Genomic DNA, 18,382 nt, shown 5'->3' on the forward strand with positions numbered 1-18,382 from the left:
GGCTAAACCAGTTTTCCCTCCACTTTTGTCAATGTATAATGGTTTTATTCTACATTTCTAGATTTACATATAAATAAATTGACCTTTGAGACATATGTGACTTACCTGTATTTTTTTAGTCTTTTTTCCACTCTATAAACCATAATCACCAACGTAGAGCACTGCACATATTTGTAAGAGTTACAAAAACACCATTGAGTCAAAAAGAGATGATGATCTTCCAAATTACATTTCTTTTAAGCTTCTCTACCAAAAAAAAAGCTTCTCTTTAAAACCTGTATGCTTATTACCTTTTATCAATAAATGCTTTTATTTGAAAGAGACTCTTTGCATTTTTACTATATTTTATTATATGTAATAGAGATTTGAGCTTAAAATTGGTCTTTTTCCTGAAGAGAAGACACATTCCCACTTTCAGCCTGTGCTGTTGGAAGACCTCACAGTTTCACACCAAGGGAGAGGTAGCGATAAACATACACAGTAGAGTTGAAATGGAACGCAAAGACACTTGGGATTCTAGAAGTTGCTACGGTCTCTAGGAGATATTCCCCGCCACTCTATTCAGAGGTGGACATTGTGCTACGTGAACTATCCTAGCCACACCCAGCCCTGGTTCTTCAGCACACACTTCCTTAAGAAGGTAGCTTAAAAGTGCTTGGGATTGCCTTCTTTTACAACCAATTTTCTCCTCTCCTCATCAGCTTAAGCTGAATTATTCTGATTCTCATATTTTCATTTGGAATAGCTACTTTTCCTATATCATTATGGAGAGCTGCATCATTTTCTCTGTGATTCCTGCAAAAGAACATTGTATAAGAATGGAAACATCGGTGTCCCAGTAGCAACAGTCTGTACGTTCCACAATAGTTTTCTGTGGCTTTTTTGTGGATGATTGATACTCAAGATCAATAATAAAATATTTATGCAAAAATAGATTTCTGCATCTGGTTTCATTTGTTCTGTTTTAACCAGTTGTATACATGTCTGTTTTCCCTGGAGTGTTGTGAGGTCTTTGTGAGCAGAAATCATATCTAAGCCACTTTTATTTCTCCAGTGCCTAGCACAGTGCTCTGCATGTAGCAAGTGTTCAATAAATATGTCTTGAATTGAAGTGAAGGTGTATGCTATTCTGTTATTATTCGCTCAGTAATAGAAGTTGCTTCTAGCTCAAATATTATGTTTCCTACCATTTAAAAGGTATAAGTGATCACTGATTATGAGCTAGCCCTCCGAAAATTATAAGCTAGTCAGATAAAGGGTAGAGTGGTAAAGAGTCTTTTACCACTGTCCAGTTCCACTCAGTTACCCATGGCTGGTTTTCCCCTTCCCTTTTACTACCCCTGGTCTGGGAATCAATACATCCACAAAGGGAATGCTTATGTTTCGGGAAAAACTGAACTTACGTTTCAGTTCCTTTGAATGGTCTTTTTTTTATTATTATTTATGATAGTCACACACAGAGAGAGAGAGAGGCAGAGATACAGGCAGAGGGAGAAGCAGGCCCCATGCACCAGGAGCCCGATGTGGGATTCGATCCCGGGTCTCCAGGATCGCGCCCTGAGCCAAAGGCAGGCGCCAAACCGCTGCGCCACCCAGGGATCCCCCGTTTTAGTTCCTTTGAAAAGGAAAAGCATCCACACGGACTTTGAGCTAGGAGCTTACAAAGTCTCAATGCAAGAGTATGCATCCTTCCGCTGGAAAACTCTCCGCCATTGGCAGGTAGATGTTGATGGAAAGCCTTCATTCCACACTGATTAGAGTTTCTTTTTTTTTTTTTTAAGATTTTATTTATTTATTCATAGAGACGCAGAGAGAGAGAGAGAGGCAGAGACAGAAGCAAGCACCATGCAGAGAGCCTGACGTGGGACTCGATCCAGGATCTCCAGGATCACACCCCGGGCTACAGGCGGCACTAAACCGCTGGGCCACCGGGCCTGCCCTGATAACAGTTTCTTGATGGTGATGCTATTGGCATTTGAGGAAGACCAAGTCTCCGCTTGTATGACCATTTATCACATCTGGGCCTCAGACACTGTATGTCAATCATTTCCCTCACCGCTGCCCTATTATTTTGACAACCAAAACTTTCCCCACACACATTTCCCCTAAAAGCCCACTGGGGAAGTGGTATTTTCCTGGCTGAGAGCTATTGCTAGGAAAACAGCAAAAGTGTTGTGTTTCCTCCAGCAAAAAGTAATGTTTTGTAAGTAATCCAGGGTCTCAAGGGGCCCATGGTAATTCTCTGCACAGGTCTCTGACAGCCTTTCAATACTGATTCTGTTCCTCTTTGATGTTCCCCATTCCCAGGACAATAGGACAATTCCTATTGTCCCCTATCCCAGATCTAAGGATAAGAACTGTTACGAGTGTGAGGTTCTACTTTATTTGTAAGCTGCACACTATCCTACTACAGTTTCACAGATCCTGTCAGACACACGAGACTCTTGAGTCCGAGGCAACAGTCTTTATTGCTCATGGCACTGCAGTCAGCATGAGTTTTATACCCACATTGGTTCTCCTACCCCCAAGTACCATGGGAGCCACATGGAGGTGTGTTCAAGGCTATGCTGTACACAAGTGGGTTTGTGCCATGGCTGAGGACCCCAAACTTAGGAAATCCCCACTTTTATAAGGGAACACTATACTAGCAAACATGCTCAGCCTTTGCCCCAGAGGGAAACATTATATTTATTATACTGGTCAGAAAACAAACCTGTCTTCTGCCCCAGGAAAAGACAATTTTTCTGTCTTTCAAGGTTGGTTGTTCCAGAGACATCTTTGAAAATATAGCCCAGATTGAAGGTTGTGACAAGCTTCTGGAGAAAAGAGAGAATTATGGAAAAATTGTCTTCCCAAAAGGGTCACATCCTATTCCTTTTCCTCCCCTTGACAAAGAGAAAGAATGAAGTCATCTCTTTCCTGCGTACTCTTAAATTCTCTTGTCATGGCACGTACTCAATATTCTACTTTCTTCAGACATTCCATTTTGATTCTCAAAAGCAGTCAGAAAGTATGAAAAATTTCTTCCTGCTATTTTCATTACTGCTGGAACAATTCTACTTCATCTCAAGGTAATGTGGATACCTCTGACTCACCAGGGGACAAATCACTTACAATGAAGTGAAGAAAAGAAAACCAGAAAGATTACAATTGTATAAGATATGTTGCAATAGTCTGAGATGTAAAAGAACATTAGTGTCTACAAGGTGTTCCATAGCAGTGCTTAAAAACAAATTCAAAATTTAAAGTAAATTTTACTTCAAGATTTTATTTATTTGAGAGAAAGAGAGCATGAGAGACAGAAAGAGACAGAGAGAGAGAGAGAGAGAGAGAGATCAGAAGCGGGGGGAGAAGGCTAGAGGAAGAAACAGACACCCTGCTGAGCAGGGAGCCTGATGTGGGACTTGATCCCAGGACCCTGGGATCATGACCTGAGCAGAAGGCAGACACTTAAGCAACTGAGCTGCGCAGGTACCCTTTAAAGTAAATTTTAAAGATCTTTATTCGATGAACCATGAATTGGGCATCATTTAACAAATAGAAAGAAGCTCCGAAGAGCTGTACAAAATGAGAGACTTGTAGCTAGAGGAGGTGGGATGAGGAAGTTACCAGCAGAGAGTGGATTGTTTGTGGCCAGGTTACCTGTCTTCAGAGGACCACAGGGGTCTGTCATGCAGTGAGGTCTCTTACCTCACTAGTGCTGACCAGGTAATTCCAGATTGACCAGCTTAAGATGCCACTGCTGACAGACGTTGAAGCTGTAACTATGTCAGGTAGTGAGTCTTGGTTCTGGGATGTGGCTTCAGCACAAGTGACTCCATTTTGGGTCTGTTGCCTCTTTATCAAAGGCCTAAAAACCATCCTCCCACCTCCTGCTCCTTATTCTCGATTCTCCCCAACCTGAATCTATAGCTTCACAATTGTCATTCCACATTCCAGTCAGTTAATAATGAAACAAGTTGGTCTAAGTCACCTGGGTCATAGGAGAGAGTTCTTATGAAATGACCAGCTTTCCTGCCCTTGATTCCCTTCTCTTCCCCTAGGAAAATTAGGACCAGACTCTTGACTTCTTTTTAGATACAGTTCCCTGACTGCCTGGGAAATGCAGGGGAGATTTCCTTAGAAATGATTTCTGCCGAGTACTTTAATCCAACCTACCCTGCTGGCCTCCATACTTTCTACCCAGGGAGAGTCCTGAGGATTCTTCATCATGAGAAAGGGCATGCCTTCTAGCTGTGAGGTATCTTTTTCTCACCTGGAACTCTTGGGGTCGGAGCTTTCATTCTCCCATCCTACTGTTGCTCGTCTCGATTGTAACAAAGTGATAGGCTCCTTGTAACTTGTCTTTAGCCCTAAAGGCTTTATGTCAAGATGCATTCCCCCCACAGCTCAACACTCTTGCCCATTTCTAATGCACTTTCAGTTCCATCCGACTTCATTCATAAATGTGTTTTGAGCCCAGAGTACTAGAGTTCACAGAGATGCATCAGGTGGTTCTGCTTTCAAGATGCTGACAGAGAGTGTCTCTAGACTAGGTCAGTGGAGGAACCATCATCAGAGAAATAGAATACAAGATACAACACAGACGGACAAGTGTGCAGGGGGTGAAGAATAGTTCCACTGAGGGGAGGCCGTATGCCGTACTAATTCCATGCATGGGATCTGGGGTCACATAGACCAGGGTTCACATCCTGGTGAACTGCTACTTGTTAGATATAGGACATTGGCATTAAGAATAGCAGCATCCGTTTTTAAGGGTTATTTTGAGCTCTGTATGTAACATGGCCTAGAGTGAGTGTGCAAGGGTGGGGGGTAGGCCCATCAGGCTTCTGATCCTTTCTAAAACCCTGACTGTGAAGAAGAAAGCGGGAAGGACTCATGGGTGGAACATGACGTCCTGATAGACTTATTTGCGGCCGGAGAAGGCGCCCCAGGGGAAAGGAGAGTCTGAGGACGTGGGGAAGACGGGAAGGCCTAGTGATGGTGCCAGGGTGGAGGAGAGGAGGTTTAGGGCACAGGTGTGTGTGTGTGTGTGGGGGGGGGGGCTTTATTTCCATTTGCTGTGGCAGAAAAATGGAAAGGGCAACATGCACGTGGCAGTGCCCGCGGGTTAAGTTAAGAAAATAATGAGTTCGGCAAATGAAAGAACAGACATTCAGAAAAGGCGATGGATGGAGAGTGAGAGCCCTAACGAAGAATTGAGGGTTACGACCTAGGTTAGGGACAATTTCTGTGAAGCACTTTGTCTTTCTTTCTCTCGTGTTCTGTTTGTTTGTTGTGGTCCTCGCTGTCACCTCCCCAGTCACCCCCGGGCCGGGGTCGGGGTCGGGGCCGGGGTCGGCGGGTGCCGCCTGCGCCGCCGGAGGGAGCCGGCCCAACGCCCCGGCGGAACCCGAGCGCAGCGGCTGCGGCGCCGGCCGGGCCGCTTTCCCAGGAGGACGCCGGGGCGCTGCTCTGGGCGTCCGGGGGCGGGCCGCGACCGCGTACTTCCGGTGGCGTCCTGGGCCGCGGCTCCCCAGGCTGCCCCGTTCCCCCGGCTCCCCGCCGCCGCCGCCGCCATGTCGGGGTTCAGCCCGGAGCTCATCGACTACCTGGAAGGGAAGATTTCCTTTGAGGAGTTCGAAAGGCGGAGAGAAGAGAGAAAAACCCGCGAGAAGAAAGTGAGGCGCTGCCCGGCCGGGGTGCTCCCGGCGTCCTGTCGCGCGGAACCCCGAGATGCGGGGGGGGCCGTCGCCCTGCAGCCGCTCCCCCTTCCCCGCACCCCCGGCTCTCCGCTCTCATTCTTGGGCTAAGCTTCCCCCTCCCGCTTGCCTCTGGCGACCTCTCCAGTCCCTCCCCTTTCCTCAGTGGCGGCCTCTCCTGTCCCCCCCTTGCCTCTGTGGCGGCCTCTCCTGTCCCCCCCCTTACCTCTGTGGCGGCCTCTCCTGTCCCCCCCCTTACCTCTGTGGCGGCCTCTCCTGTCCCCCCCCTTACCTCTGTGGCGGCCTCTCCTGTCCCCCCCTTTCCTCAGTGGCGGCCTCTCCCGTCCCCCCCTTGCCTCTGTGGCGGCCTCTCCTGTCCCCCCCTTACCTCTGTGGCGGCCTCTCCTGTCCCCCCCTTGCCTCTGTGGTGGCCTCTCCTGTCCCCACCTTGCCTCTGTGGTGGCCTCTCCTGTCACCCCCTTTCCTCAGTGGCGGCCTCTCCTGTCCCCCCCCTTACCTCTGTGGCGGCCTCTCCTGTCCCCCCCCTTACCTCTGTGGCGGCCTCTCCTGTCCCCGCACTTGCCTCTGTGGCGGCCTCTCCTGTCCCCCCCCTTACCTCTGTGGTGGCCTCTCCTGTCCCCGCACTTGCCTCTGTGGCGGCCTCTCCTGTCCCCCCCTTGCCTCTGTGGCGGCCTCTCCTGTCCCCCCCCTTACCTCTGTGGCGGCCTCTCCTGTCCCCCCCTTTCCTCAGTGGCGGCCTCTCCCGTCCCCCCCTTGCCTCTGTGGCGGCCTCTCCTGTCCCCCCCTTACCTCTGTGGCGGCCTCTCCTGTCCCCCCCTTGCCTCTGTGGCGGCCTCTCCTGTCCCCCCCTTGCCTCTGTGGTGGCCTCTCCTGTCCCCCCCTTGCCTCTGTGGTGGCCTCTCCTGTCACCCCCTTTCCTCAGTGGCGGCCTCTCCTGTCCCCCCCCTTACCTCTGTGGCGGCCTCTCCTGTCCCCCCCTTTCCTCAGTGGCGGCCTCTCCCGTCCCCCCCTTGCCTCTGTGGCGGCCTCTCCTGTCCCCCCCTTACCTCTGTGGCGGCCTCTCCTGTCCCCCCCTTGCCTCTGTGGCGGCCTCTCCTGTCCCCCCCTTGCCTCTGTGGTGGCCTCTCCTGTCCCCCCCTTGCCTCTGTGGTGGCCTCTCCTGTCACCCCCTTTCCTCAGTGGCGGCCTCTCCTGTCCCCCCCCTTACCTCTGTGGCGGCCTCTCCTGTCCCCCCCCTTGCCTCTGTGGCGGCCTCTCCTGTCCCCGCACTTGCCTCTGTGGCGGCCTCTCCTGTCCCCCCCCTTACCTCTGTGGTGGCCTCTCCTGTCCCCGCACTTGCCTCTGTGGCGGCCTCTCCTGTCCCCCCCTTGCCTCTGTGGCGGCCTCTCCTGTCCCCCCCCTTACCTCTGTGGCGGCCTCTCCTGTCCCCCCCTTTCCTCAGTGGCGGCCTCTCCCGTCCCCCCCTTGCCTCTGTGGCGGCCTCTCCTGTCCCCCCCTTACCTCTGTGGCGGCCTCTCCTGTCCCCCCCTTGCCTCTGTGGCGGCCTCTCCTGTCCCCCCCTTGCCTCTGTGGTGGCCTCTCCTGTCCCCCCCTTGCCTCTGTGGTGGCCTCTCCTGTCACCCCCTTTCCTCAGTGGCGGCCTCTCCTGTCCCCCCCTTACCTCTGTGGCGGCCTCTCCTGTCCCCCCCTTTCCTCAGTGGCGGCCTCTCCCGTCCCCCCCTTGCCTCTGTGGCGGCCTCTCCTGTCCCCCCCTTACCTCTGTGGCGGCCTCTCCTGTCCCCCCCTTGCCTCTGTGGCGGCCTCTCCTGTCCCCCCCTTGCCTCTGTGGTGGCCTCTCCTGTCCCCCCCTTGCCTCTGTGGTGGCCTCTCCTGTCACCCCCTTTCCTCAGTGGCGGCCTCTCCTGTCCCCCCCCTTACCTCTGTGGCGGCCTCTCCTGTCCCCCCCCTTACCTCTGTGGCGGCCTCTCCTGTCCCCGCACTTGCCTCTGTGGCGGCCTCTCCTGTCCCCCCCTTACCTCTGTGGTGGCCTCTCCTGTCCCCGCACTTGCCTCTGTGGCGGCCTCTCCTGTCCCCCCCTTGCCTCTGTGGCGGCCTCTCCTGTCCCCCCCTTACCTCTGTGGCGGCCTCTCCCGTCCCCCCCTTTCCTCAGTGGCGGCCTCTCCCGTCCCCCCCTTGCCTCTGTGGCGGCCTCTCCTGTCCCCCCCTTACCTCTGTGGCGGCCTCTCCTGTCCCCCCCTTGCCTCTGTGGCGGCCTCTCCTGTCCCCCCCTTGCCTCTGTGGTGGCCTCTCCTGTCCCCCCCTTGCCTCTGTGGTGGCCTCTCCTGTCACCCCCTTTCCTCAGTGGCGGCCTCTCCTGTCCCCCCCCTTACCTCTGTGGCGGCCTCTCCTGTCCCCCCCTTACCTCTGTGGCGGCCTCTCCTGTCCCCGCACTTGCCTCTGTGGCGGCCTCTCCTGTCCCCCCCCTTACCTCTGTGGTGGCCTCTCCTGTCCCCGCACTTGCCTCTGTGGCGGCCTCTCCTGTCCCCCCCTTGCCTCTGTGGCGGCCTCTCCTGTCCCCCCCCTTACCTCTGTGGCGGCCTCTCCTGTCCCCGCACTTGCCTCTGTGGCGGCCTCTCCTGTCCCCCCCTTGCCTCTGTGGCGGCCTCTCCTGTCCCCCTCCTTGCCTCTGTGGCGGCCTCTCCTGTCCCCCCCTTACCTCTGTGGCGGCCTCTCCTGTCCCCGCACTTGCCTCTGTGGCGGCCTCTCCCGTCCCCCCCCTTACCTCTGTGGCGGCCTCTCCTGTCCCCCCCTTACCTCTGTGGCGGCCTCTCCTGTCCCCCCCCTTACCTCTGTGGCGGCCTCTCCCGTCCCCCCCTTGCCTCTGTGGCGGCCTCTCCTGTCCCCCCCCTTACCTCTGGCGGCCTCTCCTGTCCCCCCCTTACCTCTGTGGCGGCCTCTCCTGTCCCCCCCTTTCCTCAGTGGCGGCCTCTCCCGTCCCCCCCTTGCCTCTGTGGCGGCCTCTCCTGTCCCCGCACTTGCCTCTGTGGCGGCCTCTCCCGTCCCCCCCCTTACCTCTGTGGCGGCCTCTCCTGTCCCCCCCTTACCTCTGTGGCGGCCTCTCCTGTCCCCCCCTTACCTCTGTGGCGGCCTCTCCCGTCCCCCCCTTGCCTCTGTGGCGGCCTCTCCTGTCCCCCCCCTTACCTCTGGCGGCCTCTCCTGTCCCCCCCTTACCTCTGTGGCGGCCTCTCCTGTCCCCCCCTTTCCTCAGTGGCGGCCTCTCCCGTCCCCCCCTTGCCTCTGTGGCGGCCTCTCCTGTCCCCCCCTTACCTCTGTGGCGGCCTCTCCTGTCCCCCCCTTACCTCTGTGGCGGCCTCTCCTGTCCCCCCCTTACCTCTGTGGCGGCCTCTCCTGTCCCCCCCTTACCTCTGTGGCGGCCTCTCCTGTCCCCCCCTTACCTCTGTGGCGGCCTCTCCTGTCCCCCCCTTACCTCTGTGGCGGCCTCTCCTGTCCCCCCCCTTGCCTCTGTGGCGGCCTCTCCTGTCCCCCCCCTTACCTCTGTGGCGGCCTCTCCTGTACCCCCCTTGCCTCAGTGGCGGCCTCTCCTGTTCCCCCCCTTACCTCTGTGGCGGCCTCTCCTGTCCCCCCCCTTGCCTCTGTGGCGGCCTCTCCTGTCCCCCCCCTTGCCTCAGTGGCGGCCTCTCCTGTCCCCCCCCTTACCTCTGTGGCGGCCTCTCCTGTCCCCCCCCCCTTACCTCAGTGGCGGCCTCTCCCGTCCCCCCTTGCCTCTGTGGCGGCCTCTCCTGTCCCCCCCCTTGCCTCTGTGGCGGCCTCTCCTGTCCCCCCCTTACCTCTGGGCGGCCTCTCCTGTCCCCCCTTACCTCTGTGGCGGCCTCTCCCGTCCCCCCCTTTCCTCAGTGGCGGCCTCTCCCGTCCCCCCCTTGCCTCTGTGGCGGCCTCTCCTGTCCCCCCCCTTGCCTCTGTGGCGGCCTCTCCTGTCCCCCCCCTTGCCTCTGTGGCGGCCTCTCCTGTCCCCCCCCTTGCCTCAGTGGCGGCCTCTCCTGTCCCCCCCTTGCCTCTGTGGCGGCCTTTCCTGTCTCCCCCCCCACCGTTTGCCTCAGTGGCGGCCTCTCCTGTCCTCCCCCTTACCTCTGTGGCGGACTCTCCTGTCCCCCCCCTTGCCTCAGTGGCGGCCTCTCCTGTTCCCCCCCTTGCCTCTGTGGCGGCCTCTCCTGTCCCCCCCCTTGCCTCTGTGGCGGCCTCTCCTGTCCCCCCTTACATCTGTGGCGGCCTCTCCTGTCCCCCCCTTTCCTCAGTGGCGGCCTCTCCCGTCCCCCCCTTGCCTCTGTGGCGGCCTCTCCCGTCCCCCCCTTACCTCTGTGGCGGCCTCTCCTGTCCCCCCCCTTATCTCTGTGGCGGCCTCTCCTGTCCCCCCCCTTGCCTCTGTGGCGGCCTCTCCTGTCCCCCCTCTTACCTCTGTGGCGGCCTCTCCTGTCCCCCCCCTTGCCTCAGTGGTGGCCTCTCCTGTTCCCCCCCTTACCTCTGTGGCGGCCTCTCCTGTCCCCCCCCTTGCCTTAGTGGCGGCCTCTCCTGTCCCCCCCTTGCCTCTGTGGTGGCCTTTCCTGTCTCCCCCCCCACCGCTTGCCTCAGTGGCGGCCTCTCCTGTCCTCCCCCTTACCTCTGTGGCGGCCTCTCCTGTCCCCCCCCCTTGCCTCAGTGGCGGCCTCTCCTGTTCCCCCCCTTACCTCTGTGGCGGCCTCTCCTGTCCCCCCCTTGCCTCAGTGGCGGCCTCTCCTGTTCCCCCCCTTACCTCTGTGGCGGCCTCTCCTGTCCCCCCCCTTGCCTCTGTGGCGGCCTCTCCTGTCCCCCCCCTTGCCTCAGTGGCGGCCTCTCCTGTCCCCCCCTTGCCTCTGTGGCGGCCTTTCCTGTCTCCCCCCCCACCGCTTGCCTCAGTGGCGGCCTCTCCTGTCCTCCCCCTTACCTCTGTGGCGGCCTTTCCTGTCTCCCCCCCCACGGCTTGCCTCAGTGGCGGCTCTCCTGTCCTCCCCCTTACCTCTGTGGCGGCCTTTCCTGTCTCCCCCCCCACGGCTTGCCTCAGTGGCGGCTCTCCTGTCCCCCTCCCCCTTTTGCCTCAGTGGCGGCTCTCCTGTCCCCCCCCCCCACGGCTTGCCTCAGTGGCGACCTCTCCTGTCTCCCCTGCCACACTCCCCCCCCCCCAACCTCTGGCAGCCTCTTCTGTCTCCCCCACCCCCAGCCTGCCTCGGTGGCGGTGGCAGCCTCTTCTGTCTCCCCAGCCCTCCCCTCCCCCCCCCCCCCCCCCCCCCGATTTGCTGATTCAGGTCGAGCTTTGCCCCCCAGCAGCTTGGCGTTGTGCGGAGCACCTGGTGGAGCACACCTGCTGCCTCTTCCTTAGTCTGGGTTCCCTCCCCGCCGGGAGGTCAGAGCTCCCGGGTTGAGGCGTCGCCCGGTGTGTGTGTGGGGGGGGGGGGGTGGCATCTCCACGCACATCACTTTTCATACTTTAGAACATCGGAACTTCCCGTATCTTCTCTGCTTACAGGAGGTTCGAGGAAAAATGAAAATAATCAGGCCATTTTTGATTAACAGGCAGGTGCTTCCCTCATTCATGCGGCTAATAATGACCCAGCTCTTTTCATTTAAGAAGCTGGGATAGGATATGTAGATTCGCGAAATCCAAAAGGTATTTGAAATGATTTTTTTTTTTTTTTTTTTTTTGCAAGTGACCGGGGCAGGCAGTCGGGGGATCGGAGTTCTCTGAAATGCTGTGGCTCTTCAGGTTTGGATTCCACATTCTGTATGTGTGTGCAGAGCTCAGGCTCTGTGGTCATGGAAGATGAGGCAGGTGCCTTAGTCCCAGCTGCTGGGAACTGAATCTACGGTGTGTTTTTGATGTCGTTGACTTTTCAATCACAGAGTCTTCAGGAAAAAGGAAAGTTATCATCTGAAGAAAATGCAAATGACTCTGAAGTTCCATCCTCTTCTGGCATCGACTCCTCCAAATCTCGGGACAAAGATGTCAACGAAGGTATGTTGAAATGATTGACCACCTCCATTAAATATTAAGAGTACCTAATAACGAAAGTCTTATTTTTTTTTCATTGCAGTGCTATTCTGTTATTTACCTGGTGTCTCAGGAGCGTAGTGCATCGTGTAACAGGTGCTCAATGAATATTTGTTGAGGTATTGAATATGGTAATGGTTATTTTTTGGAAAAGTGTTTCTTTGTTTTTTTTAAGATTTATTTATTTGTTTTTTAGAGATTTTATTTATTTATTCATGAGAGACAGAGAGAGAGAGATGCAGAGAGACAGGCAGAGGGAGAAGCAGGCTCTATGCAGGGAGCCCAACATGGGACTTGATCCTGGGTCTCTAGGATCACACCTTGGGCAGAAGGCAGACACTTAACCACGGGGCCACCCAGGGATCCCCAAGATTTATATGTTTATTTTTATTTCATTATTATTTTTTAAAGATTTATTTATTTATTTATTTATTCATGATAGAGAGAGGCACAGAGACACAGGCAGAGGGAGAAACAGGCTCCGTGCAGGGAGCTCGACGTGGGACTCCATCCCAGAACCCCAGGACCACGCCCTGGGCCAAGGCAGGCGCTAAACTGCTGAGCCACCCAGGGATCCCCCAGATTTATTTATTTTAGAGAGAGCATGCCTATGTGGGACTGGGAGAAGGGGCAAAGGGAGAGAATCGTCAGGCAGACTCTCCACACAGTGTGAGCCACGCTCAGCCAGGTTGCAGGACCGTGAAATGATGACCTGAGCCGAAATCTAGAGTCAGTGGCTTACCTGGCTGAGCAGCACAGGTGCCCCCGTGGAAAAGCGTTTCAGATTGATATCGGTATTGGGAGCCATTTTAGAATCATTGTTTCTTAAATTGGCCCTTTAAGTTACTTATTAATCACCTCCAGAGGGTACCCCACCAAATTGTAATTAATGGCTTGTATGTTTACACAAAGTGGCTTCCAAACTGCTGCTTTAGTTACAGGAGATAAGATAGGCCAGAGTGGAAGTCCTTTTGGCTGTGCAGATGGGTCCTCACCCGCAGTGTCAGTGTCTTGGTTTGCGCCTCATTCTGGGATCCAGTCCTCAGCTCTGCATGTCCAGATACTAGATTTGGTTCCTCCCAAGCTAACGAAAGCCATCAGAGTCTAACTGATGAACTAGTGTGCAGATTGATTAATTTTCAGCGACTGATATGCCTCCCTCGTGATCAGAATACTGGTAATAGTTCATAGTATCCATTTACCCATGACAGGTTAACAGGGATACTGGGAGCTGCCCCCAAGAAGTGGCCATCGGGCCCTCCCTTAATTGAGTCTTGCTTTTAATTTCATTTTCAGTTCATTATTGCGGATAGAAAACTACAATTTTTGTTTATTGACCTTGAGTCCAGGAACTTTGCTCAATTTATGCATTCTGGCAGTTGTACATACATGCTTTTGGATCTTCTTCATATACGATCACATCCTTTGTGAATAATGAGGGTTTTATTTCTTCCTTTCCATCTTTATACCTTTTCTCTTTTACATTATCCAGGACCTCCAGCAAAATGTTGAAAGGAGTGGTGATAACAGCCTTGTCTCATTCCCAGCAGCTGAATAATTCACCATTAACTGTGGGAAGTTTTTTGTAGATACTGTTTATCAAATTAAAGATATTCCCTTCTGTTTCTATTTGACTAAGAATTTTTATTAGGAATGAGTATTGGATTTTATCAAATGGTTCTTATCAAGATAATCATGATTTTTCTGCTTTTTCTCAGTTCCTGGAATAAGTTTTACTAATTGGCAATATTATATTTTACAGATTTCTTTTTTTTTTTTTAAAGAATTTTATTTATTCATCAGAGACACAGAGAGGCAGACACAGGCAGAGGGAGAAGCAGGCTCCATGCGGGGAGCCCGATGTGGGACTCGATCCCGGGACTCTAGCATCACACCCTGGACCAAAAGTAGATGCCCAACCACTGAGCCACCCAGGCGCCCTACACATTTCTTTTTATATTTATTTTGGATGTTCAGAATTCTTAAAGATAGTTGTTATTGATTCCGTGAGAATGATTACTTATTTGTTGCTCAGAATATGTGGGTTTTTAAAAAATTTTATCCTTCCTTAAACATATTTACGATCCCAATTATCCAACATTCTCAATGTGTCTTTCTTCAGGAGAAATGTCAGATGGAGTCAGTAAGTCAGTTCACAAGGTCTTTGCTTCCATGCTTGGAGAAAATGAAGATGATGAGGAAGAAGAGGAAGAAGAGGAGGAGGAGGAAGAAGAAACACCTGAGCAGCCCACTGCAGGCGATGTGTTTGTACTGGAGATGGTTCTCAATCGTGAAACCAAGAAAATGATGAAAGTAAAAACTTATTTTAGTATTTATAAGTGGAATGTAAAACTGTGACATAGTAATTGAAAAGTTATACATATATTTGGAAAGAATTCAAACTATGAGAAAAGAAATATGAGACAACTATTACTGGTTTCATAAGTTTCATCTTAGAGATTTTTAAAAATGCAAAACCTTAATTTATGCATGTATCAAAATGTACTTTTTTTTTTTTTTAAGATTTATGTATCTGAGAGGGAGAGCAAGTGAGAGAGAGCATGCATGAGGCGGGTGGGGAGAGGGGAGGGAGGAGACCTCAAGAAAACTCCCCGCTGCTGAGGGTGGGCCCATCTCATGACCCTGAGATCCTGACCTGAGCTGAAAGCAAGAGTCAGACACTTGACTGACCTAGCCACCCAAGTGCCCCAATTTAACCAAGTGTATCCTGAGTAGATAAATTTGGAGGGAGGAGGATCTTCAGAAAGTTATAAGAAGTTTCTTGGCACATAAATCGATTTTGCAACATCAGGTTTTACATTTGTTCTAATTAGTTATTAGTGATTTCTGGCCACTTTGATTTTGCTTTCTTCATATATTTTACTGTGCTTTGAACTTTCTACTATAGGAAGTTTGCTTTTCATTTTAGTTTCCTGAGGTATTCCTTTTTGGAGAATATTTTAGAATAACTTTTTTTTCTTTCCTGAAGTTAATTTTAGACTTTTTTCTGAAATACAGACTTTAATATTTATGAGTCAGAATTGTAGTTACCCTTAGGTGTCTGTTTAGAATTTTGAGAAGTTTTAGAGGGAAATTTCATTTTCATTATCTTCTGCATTTACTAATTTGGTTGGAATTGAAATCTCAGATATTACCATATTTTAGCTAAATGTCATCTTTCTCCTCTGCAGGAGAAAAGGCCTCGAAGTAAACTTCCCAGAGCTCTGAGGGGTCTCATGGGTGAAGCCAACATTCGCTTTGCTCGAGGAGAACGTGAAGAGGCAATATTGATGTGCATGGAAATCATAAGACAAGGTGTTTTTTGTGGGGATTATGGATAATAGCAATTCAATAGTGTGACTTTTAAGACAAATGGCCAAACACTTCACCATACTCTGGAAAATATATTTAGAAGGTTGGAGGTGATTGTTCTGGTAGTGATACGCCACTTTCCACATTGAGTAGAAGTCATTACCAGGAAAATGAAAATCCAACTATGACTCAGTGAAATATCATTAATATTTATTGAATATTAGGCTTCTTTTCTGTATTTGTTTTTCAGTGTTTCATCTTGGGGTTTTAGGCTTTGGAAGCGTTAGTCTTAAGTATGGCAAGCACACGTTAAAACCACTTAAAAAGTGTTCTTTTTTTTTCTTCACTTTCCAGATTAGGCAGAGTTGTATTATTTTAATCTATTTTTTGGTAAAAGATACAATTTATACTTACCATCTTTCTTTAAACTGCAAATCTTGGGTATATTGAAGGATATCTTCAGAAGTGGCTTTTTGACTAATCATATTTATTATATTGGTTTCCTGATGTGTCGATGCCCTGCATGGCGACTTGGGTAGTTGCAACACAGTGAGCTCTTATCTTTTCATTGTTTCAGCATTTCCTTTAATCTGGATGAGGGTCCTTTTAGAAGTCTTTTTCTTCTTCGTTCATTTTAATTTTTTCATCATGCTAAATGTATACTTTAATCCTCGTCCCCTATTTCCTCCATCCCTCTACCCACCTCCCCTCTGGTAAACATCAGATTGGTCTCTATAGTTAAGAGTCTGTTTCTTGGTTTGTCTCTCTCTCTCTTTTTCTTCTTTCCTCATTTGTTTTGTTTTTTTAAATTCCACATATGAATGAAACCGTAATGGCGTTTGTCTTTCTGATTTATTTTGCTTAGCATTATACTCTCATTTTATCCATGTTGTTGCAGATGGCGAGATTTCATTCTTTTTTATGGCTGAGTAGTATTTCATTGTGTGTGTGTATACACAATGTGTATACATGTAATTGTGTATATATAGCTGTGCATATATACATGCATTGTACATATATATACGCATGCACACGCACATACACACACATCTTTATCCATTCATCTATCAATGGACACTTAGGTTAGTTCCATAGTTTGGCTATTATAATAATCCTGCTATAAACATCAAAGTGCACATATCCCTTTAAAATAGTGCTTTTGTATTTTTTGGGTAAATAGTAGTACAATTACTAGGTCATAGCGTAGTTCTATTTTTGATTTTTTTTTTAATTTTTAATTTTTTAAGGAACCTCCATACTGTCTTCTCCAGTGGCTGCACCAGTAAGCATACCCATTAGCAGTGCATGAGGGTTCCTTTTCTCCACATTCCCAACACTTGTTTTTTGTGGTTTAGATTTTAGCCATTCTGACAGGTGTGAAGTGATACCTTTTTTGCTTTCCATCCTGTTTGTGTCTCTGGCCATCTGGATGTCTTCTTTGGAGAAATGTCTATTCGTGTCTTACGCCCATTTTTTAATTAGATGATTTGGTTTTTGGAGTATTGTATCATTTCTGTATATGTTTTGGATACTAACCCTTTACTGGATATGTCATTTGCAGATATCTTTTCTTCACTAGGTTGCCTTTTAGTTCTGTTGATTGTTTACTGTGCAGAAACTTTTTATTTTCATGTAGTCCCAATAGTTTGTTTTTGTTTTTATTTTTCTTGCCTCAGGAGACATATCTAGAAAAATATTGTTAACAGCCGATGTCAGACTGTCTGTGCTCTCTTCAAGGATTTTTATGGTTTCAGGTCTCACATTTAGATCTTTAATCCCTTTTTTGTGCATGGTGAAGAAAGCGATCCAGTTTCATTATTTTACTTGTAGCTGTCCGGTTTTCCCAGTACCGTTTTTCGAAGAGACTATCCTTTTCCCATTGTATATTCATTCCTCCTTTGTTGAAAATTAATTGCCCATATAATTGCATGTTTATTTCTGGGTTTTCTATTCCATTCCATTGATCTGTGTGTCTATTTTTATGGCACTGCCATAGTTTTTAAATTACTACTGCTTGTAGTATAACTTGAAATCTGGAATTGTGATACCTCCAGTTTTATTTTTCTTTTTTCAGTATTTGGCTATTGGGGACTTTAATGGTTCCATACAAATTTTAGGATTGTTTGTTCTAGTTGTATAAAAAAACGCTGTTGCTATTTTGATAGGGTTTGCATTAAATATGTAGTTTGCTTTAGGTAGCATAGACATTTGTTCTTCCAATCCATGAGCATGGAATGTCTTTTCCTTTCTTTGTAATGTCTTGAATTTCTTTCATCATTGTTTTAGGTTGTCAGAGTACAGGTCTTTCACCTCTTTGGTTAAGTTTATTCCTAGATTATTTTATTGTTTTCCGTGCAGTTGTAAATGTGATTCTTTTGTTTTCTTTTTCTTTACCTTTTTTTTTTTTTTAAAGTAAGTCTGCACTCAGCATCAGGCTTAAACTCATGACTCTGAGATCCTGAGCCACATGCTTTACTGACAAAGCCAGCCATGTGGCTCTTGGATGGTTTTCTTAATTTCACTTTCTGCTGCCTCTTTAGTAGTATATAGGAGTGCAACAGATTGCTATATGTCAATTTGTATCCTGTGACTTTACTGAACTCATTTATCCATTCTACTAGTTTTTGGTGGAGTCTTTAGGGTTTTCTAAATATAGTATCACGTCACTTGCAAATAATGAGAATTTTACTTCTTCTTACCAATTTTGGGTGCGTTTTCATTATGTTGTCTAATTGCTGTGGCTAGGACTTCTAGTACTATGTTGAATAAAAGTGATGAGAGTGGACATCATTGTCTTATTCCTGACCTTAAGGGGAAAGTTCTCAGTTTTTCACCATTGAGTAGTATGGTGTTGGCTGTGGGTTTTTCATATAAGGCCTTTATTATGTTGAGATATGTGCTCTCTAGACCTACTTTGCAGAGGGTTTTTTGTCAGGAGTTGATGTACTTTGTCAGATGCTTTTTCTGCATTTATTTCATCCTTTATCTTATTGATGGTTGTTTTGGTTGTTTTGCAAATATTGAACCATCCTTACATCTTGGGAATAATCCCACTTATCACAGCATGTGATTTTTTTAATATATTCTTGGATTTGTTTTGCTAATATGTTGAGGATTTTTGCATATACATTCATGAGAGATAGAAGCTTGTACTATTTGTTTGTAGCGTCTTTATTTGGTTTTGGTATTAGGGTGATAATTGACCTCATAGAGTGAATTTGGAAGTTTTCCTTTCTTTTGTATGTTTTGGAATGGTTTGAAAAGATTAGAAATTAACTCTTTAAATGTTTAGTAGAATTTGCCTGTGAAG

The 18,382-nt window shown here is 49.6% G+C and overlaps 1 protein-coding gene across 1 annotated transcript in view; it reads left to right on the plus strand.

Annotated features, from left to right (window-relative positions):
- The first annotated feature begins 5,471 nt into the window (after positions 1 to 5,471).
- GTF3C3 (general transcription factor IIIC subunit 3) overlaps positions 5,472 to 18,382 on the plus strand; it is a 41,993-nt gene continuing 29,082 nt past the window's right edge. Inside the window, exons 1-4 of the mRNA XM_077885702.1 lie at positions 5,472 to 5,660; positions 11,613 to 11,724; positions 13,883 to 14,073; positions 14,952 to 15,075. Coding sequence (XP_077741828.1) covers positions 5,559 to 5,660; positions 11,613 to 11,724; positions 13,883 to 14,073; positions 14,952 to 15,075 — 529 coding nt within the window. The 5' untranslated portion in view covers positions 5,472 to 5,558. The remainder of the gene's footprint in view (positions 5,661 to 11,612; positions 11,725 to 13,882; positions 14,074 to 14,951; positions 15,076 to 18,382) is intronic.

The sequence above is a fragment of the Canis aureus genome, chromosome 36, assembly GCF_053574225.1.
Source record: "Canis aureus isolate CA01 chromosome 36, VMU_Caureus_v.1.0, whole genome shotgun sequence".
NCBI lineage: Eukaryota > Metazoa > Chordata > Mammalia > Carnivora > Canidae > Canis > Canis aureus.